General features: G+C 36.1%; 1 protein-coding gene across 1 annotated transcript; it reads left to right on the top strand.

The window, feature by feature from the left end:
- Window positions 1-936: 936 nt before the first annotated feature.
- On the top strand, window positions 937-18954 carry LOC117320680 (vacuolar protein sorting-associated protein 16 homolog; the record flags this gene model as incomplete). Its single annotated transcript, XM_033875195.1, has 12 exons — window positions 937-1011; window positions 1956-2050; window positions 8703-8779; window positions 10240-10365; window positions 11702-11829; window positions 13135-13279; window positions 14001-14135; window positions 14591-14699; window positions 15812-15909; window positions 16975-17079; window positions 18148-18225; window positions 18763-18954. Coding segments are annotated over 12 exons (1345 nt in total), but the record flags the coding sequence as incomplete, so codon positions are not given.
- Between the last annotated feature and the right edge of the window lie 445 nt (window positions 18955-19399).

Below are 19399 nucleotides of genomic sequence, written 5' to 3'. Positions count from 1 at the left end.
GTGTCATTAGAACTAAATTCCACATTTGAAAGACAGAAACATGTCCACAAATACTCACTTTCTTAAACTAAATACTGTCATGTTAAAACTTTGAATTTAAGTATCAGTCCCCACCTACAAAGTACTGAGTTGTAAGCCTAAGCTTATATAGTGATTACAACTGCTGGTACAGCCCTTTTTATTTTATTTTTTGTATCATTGTCTTTGTTGTAATCCAAAGGAAACATTTGAAATTTCATTCAGATATTATATTGTACTCTAGAAATTTATCGTGACAGTTTAGGTATTTTCTTTTGAAGTTTACTGCTGGAGAGAAAGCTTGATAGAAAGTGATATCATTGTGATAACTTGCATTTAATTGACTGACATCTATCTTACAACATAATTTTCATAACATATCTAAGTAAATACTTTTATTTAGAGTGAACAGTGAGTTAAATCATTTCCAGAAATAATTAAAAATGATGTAATTTTGCATTTTTTTTTTTTTTTTTTTGTAACTTGTTGCTTAAATAATTATCTTTCCAAACTTGAATAAAAAAGATCATTGGCCAAGCTTGAAATAAGTTTTTCCCCCCTTTTTTTCAGTGAGGGAAGGAAGCTCAAGTGTTCATGCAAGGAATTTATTTTCCAATAGCAAATTATCTCCCCTTAGTTTTTGTTTGCTAAATGTGTCGCGCGTGAAATGTGTTTTCCGGTCAAAAAAATGTCGCTCACGCACTTTCTCCCCCATGAGAATTTTAAAAAGTTGGCAAGTATGGAAATAGATAATTGTAATAATTGCCTTTCTCATCTTTGAAGTGTTCAGAATTTGTTTACTTTAGGGAGCCTCTATTAGATACATTGTTTTGTCAAAATGACCTTGACCTATATATACTTTTTCATGTACAATAACGTGTTAAACTTTGACATTCATGAACGGCCTTGACCTTTCAGGTGTGGGATCGGAGCAGTGGTGGCTCTGTGGGGTACCCTGATGGTGGTTGTGGGGCCTCAGAAAGACTGGATACGGTATCCTTATACTTCGTGTATAAATCTGTGAAATTGAGGTGAACAAAGGCTTAAAGAGGCGTTCCTAAGTTTGAATAAAGTTTAGGTCATTAATATTAAACTTACTGGAAAATACGTATTAAAAAAATTATGTACTGATAAAAGTTGATCTTTATATTGATAAGGCAGTTTTACTCTCAAGATAAACCAAAGAATTCTTTGAGTATTAAGTCCTGAAAATTCTTAATTTGACCCAAAGTATCACTAATTACTGGACATACAGTATTTGTATACGATACACCTTTTTCCTATACATTTTGCCAAATTTGGTGTTAATTTCATTACTTGTAGGCACAAACTCTCATATAACCATCGTTCGGACATAGATTTCATCAATACAAATTGTGCATGTTTCTGATGTGCGATCGAAGGAATACCCCTTTAAATACAAAACAACAAATAAAATTTAAATGAATAATATAAATTTTTGAATAAGTTTTTCTTTCTGATTGTTATCAGTAGAGAGAACAAAATTATATCTATGTATTCTACTCCATAATGGTAAAGTTGACGACGTGCACCAGCTATATCCATGATTGGGGGCCGCGTGGTTAAGGTGCCACGACACTTTAACGCTAGCCTTCCACCTTTGGGTTGCGAGTTCGAAACCTACGTGGGGCAGTTGCCAGGTACTGACTGTTGGCCTTTGGTTTTTCTCCGGGTACTCCGGCCTTCCTCCACCTCTAAAACCTGGCACGTCCTTAAATGACCCTCGCTGTTATAAGGAAGTTAAACAAAAACAAACAAAAATATCCATTATTGATTTTTGACAACTAGATGTATCATGGACAGGTATAATTCCACTGATACTGATAGACTACATGTAATAATTATCAGGGTAAAACAATAAATGTTGGATGGTAGTGTTGAGATTTATTATGGCCAGTTCCTTATCTTGTGGTCAGATATAACTTTGAGTCACCAGTCCACTTAGTACAAGAGATGGACGGCACCAGAATCATCGGCAATTACCAGCACGAGTTCCTCCACAAAGTACCGGGTAAGTACGGGACCTTCTCTTTACAATTACCAACACGAGTTCCTCCACAAAGTACCGGTGTAGTATGGTATTTTGACCCCCATGGTAAATTGACCCCGGGGTCAAAATACCATTATGGTAAAATGACCCCCCCCCCCCCCCTATGGTAAAGTGACCCCCCCATATTAGAGTCACTAAAAACATGATTTTCATATATCATTTAACATATTTTCATTAAAACAATATTGTATCATTATAAACAGAACAAATTTCGGTGGGTAGGTTGTCTATAGAGTGAAATATAGGTGAATAGTTGATGGAGAACATCAATGGAGAAATAAAGCTTTTTTTATCATTAATTTTGGTAATGGTAAGTGACTTATTTTCACAAAACCTTTATCAGTATACATCAATATAAATTCTATAAATTTCAACAACAACAAAATTGGTCTGACTTTGATGAGTCGTTTATGCTTGGGGGGGGGGGGGGGGGGGGGGGGTCACTTTACCATGACTATGGTAAAGTGATCCCCCCCCTCCCGCCCCTCCATACACACCTTCTAAGTTAACAATATTTAATTTGTTTTACTTCCATTCATTAAAATATACATAAATAAAGTCAAGAAAATTGGTCTTGGGGTAGGTGATTTTGATGTGAGTTATCAAGAGAGGTTGGGAGAGGGGAGTCACTTTACCATGATTATAGTGAAAATATTTTTTTGTGGATTTAATTGTTTTCACTTAATATTTTCCAATAAACCTCAATTCATTAATCTATACATTTAAAAAAATTGAATTGAATCGTTATCAGTGAATTTAATGTGAGTCATGTAATGAGGGGGGGGGGGGGGGGTCATTTTACCATGGCCATGGTAAAGTGACCCCCCCCTCCCGCCCCTCCACACACACCTACAAAGTTAACAATATTTTATATTGTGTTGGTTTTTATTTTTTAAATTAAAAATTAATTCAGTTAATCAATTGAAGTAAACTACTGAAAGATTTGGCAAAAAACTATTTCTTGATGGAGGGGGAGGGGGTCCCTTTACCAAAGCCAATCCAAATCATGTTGCTGTTAATGTATAGACCTGCCACAACTTGAAATGATCTACCCCAATACAATTCTGTTGATACTTCACGATATGATTTATAGAATAATACTTATTTAACCAAAATGTTCATTAATTTATTTCAATTAATTAATCAATCTATATGTGAGAACATAAAGCATCTACAAAATGTTTGGATGTTAACATTATAACAACAACAAGTGATGTCAATGTGAGTCATGTGAGGAGTGGGGGAAAGCGACCCCCCCTCCTTACATAACTCACATCAATATCAATTATCTCAGGCCAATTTAGATTTGTTATAATGTTTCGATTAAGGAATTAAGGTTTATTAAGAAAAAAGGGTAAAATATTTTATTTCATTATGGATATAGTAGCGTAGTAAGTAAAATTGATTAATATATATTGATCAATTTTACTTCTTACACTACCATATCACACCTACATGATCACATCAAAAACTTTTCTTAGACAAATCTTGTTTTGTTATGATGGATAGTTTAAGGAATTGAGTTGTTTTTTTTTAAAATATTTTGTGAAAAAAAAGTCAATCACAAAAATGGCCATGGTAAAGTGACCCCCCCCCCCCCCCCCCCCCCCCCCTTCCTCCCCCTTACATGATCACATCAAAAACTTATCTGAGATCAATTTAGTTTTGTTTTAATGTATAGTTTAAGGAATTGAGGTTTTTTAAAAAAGTATTTCATTACGGTCATGGTAAAGTGACCCAAACCTGCCCCAGCTTTTGCAATGATCTACCAAAATCTAATATTGTGAATACTTTATTTTTTGTGAAGTAAACTTGTTATAAAAGTTTGGTGAAATAGGTATATCAAAGTATTGTAAAAGTAGTGGAAGGGAATGAGCGGGGGAGGGGGGGTCACTTTACCATGGCCATGGTAAAGTGACCCCCCCCCCCCCCCCCCTTTCTCCTTACATGTACATGATCACATCAAAAACTTACCTGAGATCAATTTTGTTTTGTTTTGTTATAATGTATAGGTTAAAGAATTGAAGTTTATCAAAAAAAAAAATTTGAAAAAAAAAGGTCAAAATATCTTGTTTCATTATGGTCATGCTAAACTGACCTCCAACTTCCCCAGCTTTTGCAATGATCTACCAAAATCTAATATTGTAAATACTTTATTTTTTGTGAAGTAAACTTGTTATAAAATTTAGGTTAAAAAGATATATCAAAGTATTGTAAAAGTAGTGGAAGGGAATGAGCGGGGTAGGGGGGGTCACTTTACCATGGCCATGGTAAAGTGACCCCCCCCCTTTCTCCTTACATGTACATGATCACATCAAAAACTTACCTGAGATCAATTTTGTTTTGTTTTGTTATAATGTATAGGTTAAAGAATTGAAGTTTATCAAAGAAAAAAATTTGAAAAAAAAGGTCAAAATATCTTGTTTCATTATGGTCATGCTAAACTGACCTCCAACTTCCCCAGCTTTTGCAATGATCTACCAAAATCTAATATTGTAAATACTTTATTTTTTGTGAAGTAAACTTGTTATAAAAGTTTGGTGAAATAAGTATATCAAAGTATTGTAAAAGTGACCCCCCCCTGCACTTGCATCAAAATCACTTATCTGATACAATATAGCTTTCATTAAAAATATGTTAAATGATATATGAAAAACATTCTACCATGAGGGGGGTCATTTTACCATAATGGTATTTTGACCCCGGGGTCATTTCACCATAATGGTATTTTGACCCCGGGGTCATTTCACCATGATTCAAAATACCATGCTACACCGGGTAAGTACACAGACTGGGACCTTCTCTTTACAATTACCAGCACGAGTTCCTCCACAAAGTACCAGGTAAGTACACAGACCAGACCTTCTCTTTACAATTACCAACACGAGTTCCTCCACAAAGTACCGGGTAAGTACACAGACCGAGACCTTCTCTTTACAATTACCAACACGAGTTCCTCCACAAAGTACCGGGTAAGTACACAGACCGAGACCTTCTCTTTACAATTACCAACACAAGTTCCTCCACAAAGTACCGGGTAAGTACGGGACCTTCTCTTTACAATTACCAACACAAGTTCCTCCACAAAGTACCGGGTAAGTACGGGACCTTCTCTTTACAATTACCAACACGAGTTCCTCCACAAAGTACCGGGTAAGTACACAGACCAGACCTTCTCTTTACAATTACCAACACGAGTTCCTCCACAAAGTACCGGGTAAGTACGGGACCTTCTCTTTACAATTACCAACACGAGTTCCTCCACAAAGTACCGGGTAAGTACACAGACCAGACCTTCTCTTTACAATTACCAACACGAGTTCCTCCACAAAGTACCGGGTAAGTACACAGACCAGACCTTCTCTTTACAATTACCAACACAAGTTCCTCCACAAAGTATCGGGTAAGTACGGGACCTTCTCTTTACAATTACCAACACAAGTTCCTCCACAAAGTACCGGGTAAGTACACAGACCAGACCTTCTCTTTACAATTACCAACACGAGTTCCTCCACAAAGTACCGGGTAAGTACACAGACCAGACCTTCTCTTTACAATTACCAACACAAGTTCCTCCACAAAGTACCAGGTAAGTACACAGACCGAGACCTTCTCTTTACAATTACCAACACAAGTTCCTCCACAAAGTACCGGGTAAGTACGGGACCTTCTCTTTACAATTACCAACACAAGTTCCTCCACAAAGTACCGGGTAAGTACGGGACCTTCTCTTTACAATTACCAACACGACCGGGTAAGTACACAGACCAGACCTTCTCTTTACAATTACCAACACAAGTTCCTCCACAAAGTACCGGGTAAGTACGGGACCTTCTCTTTACAATTACCAACACAAGTTCCTCCACAAAGTACCGGGTAAGTACGGGACCTTCTCTTTACAATTACCAACACAAGTTCCTCCACAAAGTACCAGGTAAGTACGGGACCTTCTCTTTACAATTACCAGCACGAGTTCCTCCACAAAGTATCGGGTAAGTACACAGACTGGGAGCACTGAACGTGTGTCTTGTGTTATTGACACACTGAACGTGTGTGTCTTGTGTTATTGACACACTGAATGTGTGTGTCTTGTGTTATTGACACACTGAACGTTTGTGTCTTGTGTTATTGACTCACTGAACGTGTGTAGTTTGTGTTATTGACACACTGAACGTGTGTGTCTTGTGTTATTGACACACTGAATGTGTGTGTCTTGTGTTATTGACACACTGAACGTTTGTGTCTTGTGTTAATGACACACTGAACGTGTGTAGTTTGTGTTATTGACACACTGAATGTGTGTGTCTTGTATTATTGACACACTGAACGTTTGTGTCTTGTATTATTGACACAATGAACGTTTGTGTCTTGTGTTATTGACACACTGAACGTGTGTGTCTTGTGTTATTGACACAATGAACGTGTGTGTCTTGTGTTATTGACTCACTGAACGTGTGTGTCTTGTGTTATTGACACACTGAATGTGTGTGTCTTGTGTTATTGACACAATGAACGTGTGTGTCTTGTATTATTGACATAGTGAACGTTTGTGTCTTGTGTTATTGACACAATGAACGTTTGTGTCTTGTGTTATTGACACACTGAATGTGTGTGTCTTGTGTTATTGACACACTGAATGTGTGTGTCTTGTGTTATTGACACACTGAACGTTTGTGTCTTGTGTTATTGACACACTGAACGTTTGTAGTTTGTGTTATTGACACACTGAATGTGTGTGTCTTGTATTATTGACACACTGAACGTGTGTGTCTTGTGTTATTGACACACTGAATGTGTGTGTCTTGTGTTATTGACACACTGAACGTTTGTGTCTTGTGTTATTGACTCACTGAACGTGTGTAGTTTGTGTTATTGACACACTGAACGTGTGTGTCTTGTGTTATTGACACACTGAATGTGTGTGTCTTGTGTTATTGACACACTGAACGTTTGTGTCTTGTGTTAATGACACACTGAACGTGTGTAGTTTGTGTTATTGACACACTGAATGTGTGTGTCTTGTATTATTGACACACTGAACGTTTGTGTCTTGTATTATTGACACAATGAACGTTTGTGTCTTGTGTTATTGACACACTGAACGTGTGTGTCTTGTGTTATTGACACAATGAACGTGTGTGTCTTGTGTTATTGACTCACTGAACGTGTGTGTCTTGTGTTATTGACACACTGAATGTGTGTGTCTTGTGTTATTGACACACTGAACGTTTGTGTCTTGTGTTATTGACACAATGAACGTGTGTGTCTTGTATTATTGACATAGTGAACGTTTGTGTCTTGTGTTATTGACACAATGAACGTTTGTGTCTTGTGTTATTGACACACTGAATGTGTGTGTCTTGTGTTATTGACACACTGAATGTGTGTGTCTTGTGTTATTGACACACTGAACGTTTGTGTCTTGTGTTATTGACTTACTGAATGTGTGTGTCTTGTGTTATTGACTTACTGAATGTGTGTGTCTTGTGTTATTGACACACTGAATGTGTGTGTCTTGTGTTATTGACTCACTGAATGTGTGTGTCTTGTGTTATTGACACACTGAATGTGTGTGTCTTGTGTTATTGACACAATGAACGTGTGTGTATTGTGTTATTGACACACTGAACGTGTGTGTCTTGTGTTATTGACACAATGAACGTTTGTGTCTTGTGTTATTGACTTACTGAATGTGTGTGTCTTGTGTTATTGACTTACTGAATGTGTGTGTCTTGTGTTATTGACACACTGAATGTGTGTGTCTTGTATTATTGACACACTGAATGTGTGTGTCTTGTGTTATTGACACAATGAACGTGTGTGTCTTGTTTTATTGACATACTGAATGTGTGTGTCTTGTGTTATTGACACACTGAACGTTTGTAGTTTGTGTTATTGACACACTGAATGTGTGTGTCTTGTATTATTGACATACTGAATGTGTGTGTCTTGTGTTATTGACATACTGAATGTGGGTGTCTTGTGTTATTGACACACTGAACGTTTGTAGTTTGTGTTATTGACACACTGAATGTGTGTGTCTTGTATTATTGACATACTGAATGTGTGTGTCTTGTGTTATTGACACACTGAATGTGTGTGTCTTGTGTTATTGACACACTGAATGTGTGTGTCTTGTGTTATTGACACACTGAATGTGTGTGTCTTGTGTTATTGACACAATGAACGTTTGTGTCTTGTATTATTGACACAATGAACGTTTGTGTCTTGTGTTATTGACACACTGAATGTGTGTGTCTTGTATTATTGACACACTGAATGTGTGTGTCTTGTATTATTGACACAATGAACGTTTGTGTCTTGTGTTATTGACACAATGAACGTTTGTGTCTTGTATTATTGACACAATGAACGTTTGTGTCTTGTGTTATTGACACACTGAACGTGTGTGTCTTGTGTTATTGAATCACTATTCATATGCGTCTTGTGTTGTTGACACACTGAATGTGTGTCTCTTGTGTTATTGACTCATTGAATGTGTGTCTCTTGTGTTATTGACTCATTGAATGTGTGTCTCTTGTGTTAATTGACTCGTTGAACGTGTGTGTCTTGTGTTATTGACTCACTGAGTGTGTTTGGTATTTGGTTTCAGAGGTGACAGAGCACATATTTAAGATAGGATCTATGGAGCCGGGGGCAATGTTGTATGAAGCATCTCGAGAATTTCATGTGAGTTAGAAAAAGATTCAGAAGTACTCTGATTAGATAATCATTGTTCTTAAGATACTGGGACATGTTGACATAAGATACTGGGACATGTTGACATAAGATACTGGGACATGTTGACATAAGATACTGGGACATGTTGACATAAGATACTGGGACATGTTGACTTAAGATACTGGGACATGTTGACATAAGATACTGGGACATGTTGACATAAGATACTGGGACATGTTGACTTAAGATACTGGGACATGTTGACATAAGATACTGGGACATGTTGACTTAAGATACTGGGACATGTTGACTTAAGATACTGGGACATGTTGACATAAGATACTGGGACATGTTGACATAAGATACTGGGACATGTTGACATAAGATACTGGGACATGTTGACTTAAGATACTGGGACATGTTGACTTAAGATACTGGGACATGTTGACTTAAGATACTGGGACATGTTGACATAAGATACTGGGACATGTTGACTTAAGATACTGGGACATGTTGACTTAAGATACTGGGACATGTTGACTTAAGATACTGGGACATGTTGACTAAAGATACTGGGACATGTTGACATAAGATACTGGGACATGTTGACATAAGATACTGGGACATGTTGACTTAAGATACTGGGACATGTTGACTTAAGATACTGGGACATGTTGACATAAGATACTGGGACATGTTGACATAAGATACTGGGACATGTTGACATAAGATACTGGGACATGTTGACTTAAGATACTGGGACATGTTGACTTAAGATACTGGGACATGTTGACATAAGATACTGGGACATGTTGACTTAAGATACTGGGACATGTTGACTTAAGATACTGGGACATGTTGACTTAAGATACTGGGACATGTTGACTTAAGATACTGGGACATGTTGACATAAGATACTGGGACATGTTGACTTAAGATACTGGGACATGTTGACTTAAGATACTGGGACATGTTGACTTAAGATACTGGGACATGTTGACTTAAGATACTGGGACATGTTGACTTAAGATACTGGGACATGTTGACTTAAGATACTGGGACATGTTGACTTAAGATACTGGGACATGTTGACTTAAGATACTGGGACATGTTGACTTAAGATACTGGGACATGTTGACATAGTTTCTTAAGAAAGTTATATATTACTGATTCCTTGTGATTCAAGTATACCAGTCCATGATAGAGCTTAGTTTAATCCAATGCTCATAATTCTGTAGTAAAATTTAAGTGTTTGACCTACATTAACTAGAAACACAGGTTTGATACACAGTAACAAAGTCTCTAGCCTTAACACAGGTTTTAAAATACTTTTAATTCTCATACTTTATGTAAAACAAAAATAATTTGAAAGTAACAATGGGATGTTGCCTCCATTCAAACTTCAATTTGTGAAATTCAGTATCAAATTTGTCAGTCAAAATTGGTCTGTGTAACATTAATATTTGTAGAAAGGATCCCAGAAAGCAGATGAGTACATCCGTATGATCAAAGACAAGCTGGAAGTCGCTGTAAACCAGTGTATAGAAGCCGCAGGGTTTGAGATAGAAACTGACAAACAAAAAGCTTTACTACGGGTAAGTACCGTAAAAAACGGCTGAAATAATGTCTTTACCAAATTACTGTACACACAAAACAACAAACAGAAAGCTTTACTACGGGTAAGTACCGTATAAAGACTGAAGTAAGGTCTTTACCAAATTACAGTACACACAACACGAATTGCTAAAATCTCCTGAATTTTGTGTCCGGTCTTGTGAAATTTTGGCATTACATTGTATAAAATAGTTAATTCAAAGCAAAGAACTCAAGACAGTGCTGTCAGTGCTGACATAGACTTATATGTGATTTGAAGGGATAGACTGAACAGGATTTGGGGTAGCAGATCAAAAATTTTCATTATAATGTTATCCACATTATAATACCATATTATGGATAATAAAAGTTATTGACTAATTATAGTCGAACAGAACTTGTTAATTACCAGTAAACAAAGCACATGGATAGAGCTACAAAAAATCAACTACTGGGTTTGTGACTTTTATTTATAATTAACTTTCATCTTCAAATTCCAGTATACGTAGTCAGAATTGTTGTTTCTAAAACAATAAAGATCCACAATCAGTTATTTACACTCAATTGATTCATTTCTCAAATTAAAAAAGAAAACTTTGTTAAAATTGATTTGCTTTCTAGGTCACCTGAGACGAAGTCTTAGTTGACTTATTGTGATTTCCTTTTGTCTGGCGTCGTGTGTTGTAAACAATTTATATTTTCGACTTCTTCTCCAAAACTGCTGAACTAAATTCAATGAAATTTGGCAGGAAGCTTAAATGATCAAAGGTCAACCAAAATTGTGAATTATGTGGTCCCCACCCCCCAGGGGCATAAGGGCGGGGTCAAAAAGTGTCAAATTGACTTAAGATATTATAGTAGAATCAAATACTCTTCATAGATAGAAAGGTCTAAAAATCCTTTACCAAAAATTAGAATTTTATGACCCTGAGGTCTCATGTTTCCCCCTGGAGTGGGTTAATTTCACTGTTTGACCATTATTTGTTCTAATTGACATTGGGAATAATACAAACTTGGTTAGAATTATCGATATGGGATGTCTGTTGAATATTATGTTCATATTGGCACTGACTGATCCTAAGAGGCTTATGGGAGGGGCCAAAATGGTCAAATTAACTGAAATATTCCAAAACTCAGGTGACCGACAAGGCCCATGGGCCTCTTGTTTAAAAATTCCTCAAACTTTGATTTAGTTAATTGTGTAGAAAAGCTTAGAAAAGTCACTGCTTGAGGAATTTATGTATGTTGCAAATGGATGATTTCGTGTCAAATATTGTTTTAGTAGATCGAATCACTGTTGTAAACTTTCTGTCATAGTGTAGTGTGTGGTTATTACAGGCGGCAACATTTGGGAAGTGTTTTCTCACCGACTACAGCCCCGAGACGTTTGTCAATATGTGTCAGATGTTACGTGTCATCAACCAAGTCCGCCATCACAAGATCGGAATCCCCATTACCTACACTCAGTATCCTTCTCACTCTTAAGATTTCTGTTGCTACTACAAAAACGTGTGAGAATTTCAGGAGAGATGTACATATGTATAAGATTTCCACAAGTAATGATGGAGCAAAGTTTGTCTATACATGTATTCCTACATAGTACACAAAACATTAAAATTATATGAAAATAACTCAAATTTATGTACAAATACATGAAAATTAAAATGTTTCTTCTCAATTTATTTTATAGTATTTTGGACATGAGTCATATTGACTGATTTATTCGTAATTTTTTTTACAAAATTAAAGTAAAATTCAATATAAAATGCTTGCTGTATGTTACCTAGATAATATACATGTATCATGGTGATTGTATCAAATTCGATGAATTTTAGTTTATTAGAACAAAATGCCTTGGGTGTCATTTGGGCTGTGGTGAGGGTTGAAAAGCTACATAGGCCATGTAGGCAAAAACTGTTGCTTATACTCCTTAGATAATATAAATATTTATTACTAATTAAGTATCCAAAGCACTAGGAGACTCAAATTTGTTTATATATTTGTTTTTATGATTACATGTACCTGTTCAGTTATGTATTAGAGGTCTGAAAACAGAACACATTTCATCTATTTAACTACGAGCTTACCCAGTAATCTTGGCAGCCATCTTGAAAAACACATTTTGAACTTCTCCAGTTCCACTGGTCCCATTGAGCTGGAAATTGGTGAGGATGTTAAGGAAGGGAGCCAAGTGTTGTTATCTTTCAACTTCGTAAAAACATTGACATGGCAGCCACGGCGGCCTTCTTGTAACATGATTGTGCAATCATGGTTTTCTTGAACAACACATATTTCAAACGTCTTCTCAAGTTCCACCTGTGATATTCAACTCAAACTTGTCTAAAATGATCTTGAAATGGTCCTTGAAAAAGTTTTGTTGTTTTTCTGGTCAGACCAAAATCCAAGATGGCCATTATGGCCAACAGTACCACGATACTTGTGACTGAGTATGTATACTACAATAGTAAAAGGGTCTTTAGAGTCAGATGACCATTAAGGCCCATGGGCCTCTTGTTTGTTTCCCTCAAATTGTTTAAATATTAAACATTGACTTTGTAGTGAACTGTAATTTTTATAGCATTCCATCTAACCACTCTTAAGGTGATGCAAATCTTATTTTAATGCAAGATAGTATATAGCACTATATGACATTTGATGGCTGTATATTGTTCTTCCCCACGGTACTCTTGTTTTTGATTAAAGACAATTTTATTGTCTTCATTGTCTTTATTGTTTTCATATTGAACAAAAAGCCCTTAACTTGGTGTCAGATTGGAGCATCTCTCTATGGCTGTAATGATTGATAGGTTAGTTCTCAGGAAGATGTTTCACCTCGCCATCAAAATATGTCAGTATCTCAAGATCCCGGACCAGGAGGGAGCTAGTCGAATTCTGGCTCATTGGGCCTGTTACAAGGTAAACAACGTTTATATTTGAATTGTCAAATAATTCTGTCGTGATATTTATTATATAAGTAGCTTATTGGAGGATTAATGCAAAATCTTTCTTTCTTGTAGGACCACATTTTATCCAGTTTCCTGGGAGTCCTCTCATATAAATGTACATACATGTACATTTTTTTTGTGCAATTTTGATGATGTACATAGAGGTTACACAACGAGTGGTTGTTGGATATGGAATTTATTTCACACGAGTAAGTTATTTTTTAAAAGTTACAAAAGACACGAGCTTTAGCGAGTGTTTTTTGCAACTTTTAAAAAATAACTTACTCGTGTGAAATAAATTCCATATCCAACAATCACGAGTCGTGTGACCTGTTTCTACCACAATAATATCGGCTTGAATCAAAGGGAAACGTGGCCAAGTATAATATTCGCGTATGCAAATAAAGTGTACCGGTGACGTCCGGGACCCAGTGATGTGACGTCATTAGATTATTGATGACGTCAATAACAATTGCAGCTTGGGTCAAAGTTCACCGTGTTAACCAATCAAAATGCGTACAGAGTTTATACCACGTGTGGTATAAACAGATTGTTAACCAACAGCTGTAATGATTAACTGATGGTCTGAGAGTTGAATAACACGGGGTATTGTGGTAGAAAGTAGTTTCATCAACAATTCATTTTCATTTCTATTGTCATTGATATCAATGTGCTATATTATCCTTTTGTAGGTAAAACAGAAGAATGAAGATGATGAGACAATAGCTCGAGCCATCGCTCAGAAACTTGGTGATACCCCTGGTGTGTCGTACTGTGATATCGCTAGTCAAGCTCTGGAATGTGGCCGAACAGACTTGGCCATTAGGGTAAGTATTAGTGAATGTCGTATTGAATGACAGTTTTGATAGCTTCATTTTGAAAGAACTGACCAACACAATTTAAGTGTTTTCTACTTTTAATGGAGAATCCGTGCATGAAAAGCTAACGTCAAGTGATTATTTTGGCAAAAACTAGTCTGAATATTTCAGAAATACAGCAAAATAACCAATTGATCTGTCTTCGCTTCGATTGGAAAGATAGGCAAGTTTCAATGAGGTGAATACAAAGGCTCGCTCTGATTGGTCAAAAACAAAAAACTTATATTTTCACTGCAAAATTTATATTTTCACTGCTCATCTATGCAGTAAAAATATTAGTTTTATTAGTTTGATAAATTTTTATATTTCACTGGCAAAATGCAATAAACACTAAAAATCACTTCTGACTATAAACTAAAATTTACATTTGATATTTTTATTGATAGTGTGTGTTCTGTCTTCAGTTGTTGGACTTTGAGCCCCGAGCAGCCCAACAGGTTCCCCTCCTTATGAAGATGAGCAAAGACCAGCTGGCTTTATCTAAGGCCATAGAGAGTGGGGACACTGACCTTGGTAAGTTACATACAGTCAAACCTGTGTATACTGACCTTGGTATGTTACATACAGACAAACCTGTGTATACTGACCTTCGTATGTTACATACAGACAAACCTGTGTATACTGACCTTGGTTTGTTACATAGGTCAACCTCTGTATACTGACCTTGGTATGTTACATACAGTCCAACCTGTGTATACTGACCTTGGTAAGTTACATACAGCCAAACCTGTGTATACTGACCTTGGTATGTAACATACAGCCAAACCTGTGTATACTGACCTTGGTATGTTACATACAGCCAAACATGTGTTTACTGACTTTGGTATGTTACATACAGCCAAACCTCTGTATACTGACCTTGGTATGTAACATACAGTCAAACCTGTGTTTACTGACCTTGGTATGTTACATACAGTCAAACCTGTATTTACTGACCTTGGTGTGTAACATACAGCCAAACCTGTGTATACTGACCTTGGTATGTTACATACAGTCAAACCTGTGTTTACTGACTTTGGTAAGTTACATACAGTCAAACCTCTGTATACTGACCTTGGTATGTTACATACAGCCAAACCTGTGTATACTGACCTTGGTAAGTTACATACAGCCAAACCTGTTGATACTGACCTTGATATGTTACATACAGCCAAACCTGTGTTTACTGACCTTGGTATGTTACATACAGCTAAACCTGTGTATACTGACCTGGGTATGTAACATACAGCCAAACCTGTGTATACTGACCTTGCATAATGTTACATACAGCCAAACCTGTGTTTACTGACTTTGGTATGTTACATACAGCCAAACCTGTGTTTACTGACCTTGGTGTGTTACATACAGTCAAACCTGTGTTTACTGACCTTGGTATGTTACATACAGTCAAACCTGTGTTTACTGACCTTGGTGTGTAACATACAACCAAACCTCTGTATACTGAATACTGACCTTGGTATTTTACATACAACCAAACCTCTGTATACTGACCTTGGTGTGTTACATACAGCCAAACCTGTCCATATTGACCTCAATTTATTACATTTTAATACTAGTTTTATATGTACAACTTTGTAATGTGATGTGTGTTATTTAAGTTGTATGTCTATTTGTATTTGCCACAGTTTACACAGTGCTTCTGAAGCTCAAGAATGATATGAAAGATGGAGATTTCTTCATGGCCATCAGAAACATGCCCATAGCCTATTCTCTCTTTATACAGGTAAGTTATCTCTCTCTATAAGTCCCCAATCAGAAACATGCCCATAGCCTATTCTCTCTTTATACAGGTAAGTTATCTCTCTCTATAAGTCCCCAATCAGAAACATGCCCATAGCCTATTCTCTCTTTATACAGGTAAGTTATCTCTCTCTATAAGTCCCCAATCAGAAACATGCCCATAGCCTATTCTCTCTTTATACAGGTAAGTTATCTCTCTCTATAAGTCCCCAATCAGAAACATGCCCATAGCCTATTCTCTCTTTATACAGGTAAGTTATCTCTCTCTATAAGTGCAAGGGATCTGCAAGTCCCCAATCAGGAACATGGAGAATATAGATTTGTGGTGTGTCTGTCAAATTCGTCCTTCAGTCTTTCTGTCCTTCTTCCTGCTGCACTTTATCTTGTCCAGGCTCACCTGCACTTCTAGTCACTGGAATTTCATACATGGGTCACATGTTCACCTAGGCGAGGTGTTGTGCATCAAAATTAGGTTGCTTTGACCTACATCAATGGAAAAGTTTGTCCGGATTGAATCTCTTACACTAGAACTTGATAATTGGGGCATGGGCTCATGGCTCAGCTACATTAGGTGAAGCACTTTGTCATGTACCAAAAGTAGGTCACGCTGACTTACATTTTGACCTTCGACCTACATCAAAGAAAAAGTTTGTCTGGGCTCCATCGTCTTTCTTGTAGTATGGGTTGTTATATAACAATTACATAATTCATTCATATAAATACCTCTAAATGCAAGTATTGAAAGAAGTGGATCTGTCAAGCAGTCAGACTTTAGCATTAAGATCTAACACAAACTCATTCCCTGTACATTCATGGCATATAATTTCACATTTGGTGGTGGACTGTAATTCGCTGAATCGTTTTGTTTAATTGGTCTCCATGTATTGTTAGATATCTTTACAGATTATAAACCTGAATTTTACAAGGTCTAGGTACTGTGTTTTATTCCAATGCATCTAAAAATATGTTAAGATACTTCAGAGTGAAATATTTACTGAAGATTTGACCTGTTTTAGGTCTATAGAAATGATACAATCTCGTGTTTCAGTATTGTCGCCACCAAAATCCACAGATGATGGAGGATCTATATTATCAGGAGGACAACTTCCTGGAGGAGGCCAACTGTAAGGTGGTCAAGAGTTTTGATGATGAAGTAAGTCTATTCTAGGTCATCAAAAGTTTTGATGATGAAGTAAGTCTATTCTAGTTTATCAAGAGTTTCGATGATGAAGTAAATATTCTAGGTCATCAAGAGTTTTGATGATGAAGTAAGTCTATTCTAGGTCATCAAAAGTTTTGATGATGAAGTAAGTCTATTCTAGTTTATCAAGAGTTTCGATGATGAAGTAAATATTCTAGGTCATCAAGAGTTTTGATGATGAAGTAAATATTCTAGGTCATCAAGAGTTTTGATGATGAAGTAAGTCTATTCTTGATGAATACTCTATTGTGCTTTAAATTGTGTGGTCATCATTAATCAAGTTTTGATTTTCAGATCCTATTTATTGGAGTTAAATTTCACTCTACACTGCTTCCTATAATTCTCGGATCAGTTGTATATCAATATAATTTTCACGTAGTGTAGTTTTAGTTTGCTTTGTTCATTTTGAGTGTGATAAGCTGAGGGTAGATCTGTTTTGGAACGTTACACATTTTGAGTGTGATAAGCTGAGGGTAGATCTGTTTTGGCACCGTTTCACAGCTTGTCAATGTGTGCGAAAATCTTGTATCAGTAATTTCACTCAAAAGAATTTATAGGTAAGTACTTGTACTGTTGTCTATTATTAGAACATTAATGATTTGGTCTGTTTACACCTTACACCATGTCTTTGATAAATGACTAAAACTAAAACATTGCATTGTATAAATAGCATCTCCGAGTAGTTAAGGGATATATTTATCCATTATCGAAATATGCTTATCCCAGCTTCTATGGCTTAGTTGATTAAAAAAATGTTCTTAAATGGTACGTTACTATGACACTTCTTCATAATGTCAGAACTAATATTTAGCTCTGCTGGTGTTTAGAATTCATAGATTTCGTAGAAACACGAAATAACGAAAATAAAACCCAAGCAAAATATATCTGCTATACATTTATGTTAATATGCTGCATTGTCATCAAGAGTTTTGATAAAATGTTAAGTAAATCTAATGCCAGTTTGTAAGAGGTTTGTTCTGTTTATGATATTACTTTATATTCATTTATGTGTCATTTCAGAGACTGGATGACAGATGTGAAACATTAAAACAAGCCATGAACTGCTACGCTAGAGCTAAGAACGAATTTGCTGTCAAGGTAATTCTCAAAGTTTGTTCAAGTTTGATGACATGAATTAGTAATTATTGTAATTCACTTTAATCCTTACTTTCAGGAAATATTTACAGAAGTAAAATTTAACTATGCTCTTTCAAAATCATGGAATATTTGCTGTTCTTCTACCAGGGGTAAATTTGGTACCGTCAGCCAGGAACATAATATTATCCAGATCCTTTATAACTTGATGCATACCGTATATAGCCATTTACAACAGTATTTTACTACTGAAATATCAGAAATTTTTTGAACCACTGCGGTAGAAATCTACCAATTGATGTTCACATTTGATGATAAAACTTATGACCATTATTTTTTTTATGTACAAAAAAATAACATTTTCCTGTCAGAATAGTACAATATAAATGTGTACTATACAGGTGTGCACAATACAGATGTGTATTGATTTGTGTGACAGACTCATTAAAGATATCGATATTCTGTTTGTAAAATATATACTACCAAAGATGAAGCCATTCAAATTCTCTATACGTTGTTAAAGTTAGTGTTACATTACAGCAAACAGATGAGCAGATGAAGTTACTGAGGTACCAGCGACGGATGGAGGAGGAGTTTAACCGTCCTTATATGGACCTGTCTCTACACCAGACCATATATAGACTTATTGTGGAGAACAGTCACAAACCTGCTGAACAGCTACGCAAGGAATTCAAGGTCCCAGAGAGGAGGTAAAGTTTAAAACAGCGTGTAGGGAAATATATGTTTATAGGGAATTGATTAGTTTACAGGGCTATTTAAACATTTCTAAAACGTGGTGTCTGAGGACAGATGTTAAGATTTGTTACGAAAAATTTGATTCAGTTGATACTTGTAAAACATATCAATGCATTGAGGTCTTTTATCAGTGGTAGAAAACAAAGTTTCAAAATGGTTTATACTTAGTCGTGTATTTGCTGAATTGAATTTCCCTCTTTAACTGGTGATAAGTCTAATTTATAAAGCTTTCTACTCTTAATTCTAAAAAAATAGAAACAAAATTAATTATGCAACACTTTGTAAGGAGATCACTTAACCTAATTATTTCCCCCTTTCCTTTGTACTTAACCTAATTATTTCCCCCTTTCCTCTGTACTTAACCTAATTATTTCCCCCTTTCCTCTGTATTTAACCTAATTATTCCCCCTTTCCTCTGTAC

Source organism: Pecten maximus, unplaced genomic scaffold, assembly GCF_902652985.1.
Source record: "Pecten maximus unplaced genomic scaffold, xPecMax1.1, whole genome shotgun sequence".
NCBI lineage: Eukaryota > Metazoa > Mollusca > Bivalvia > Pectinida > Pectinidae > Pecten > Pecten maximus.
The sequence above is the reverse complement of the archived record's forward strand: the minus strand, read 5'-3'. Positions and strand labels throughout refer to the sequence as shown.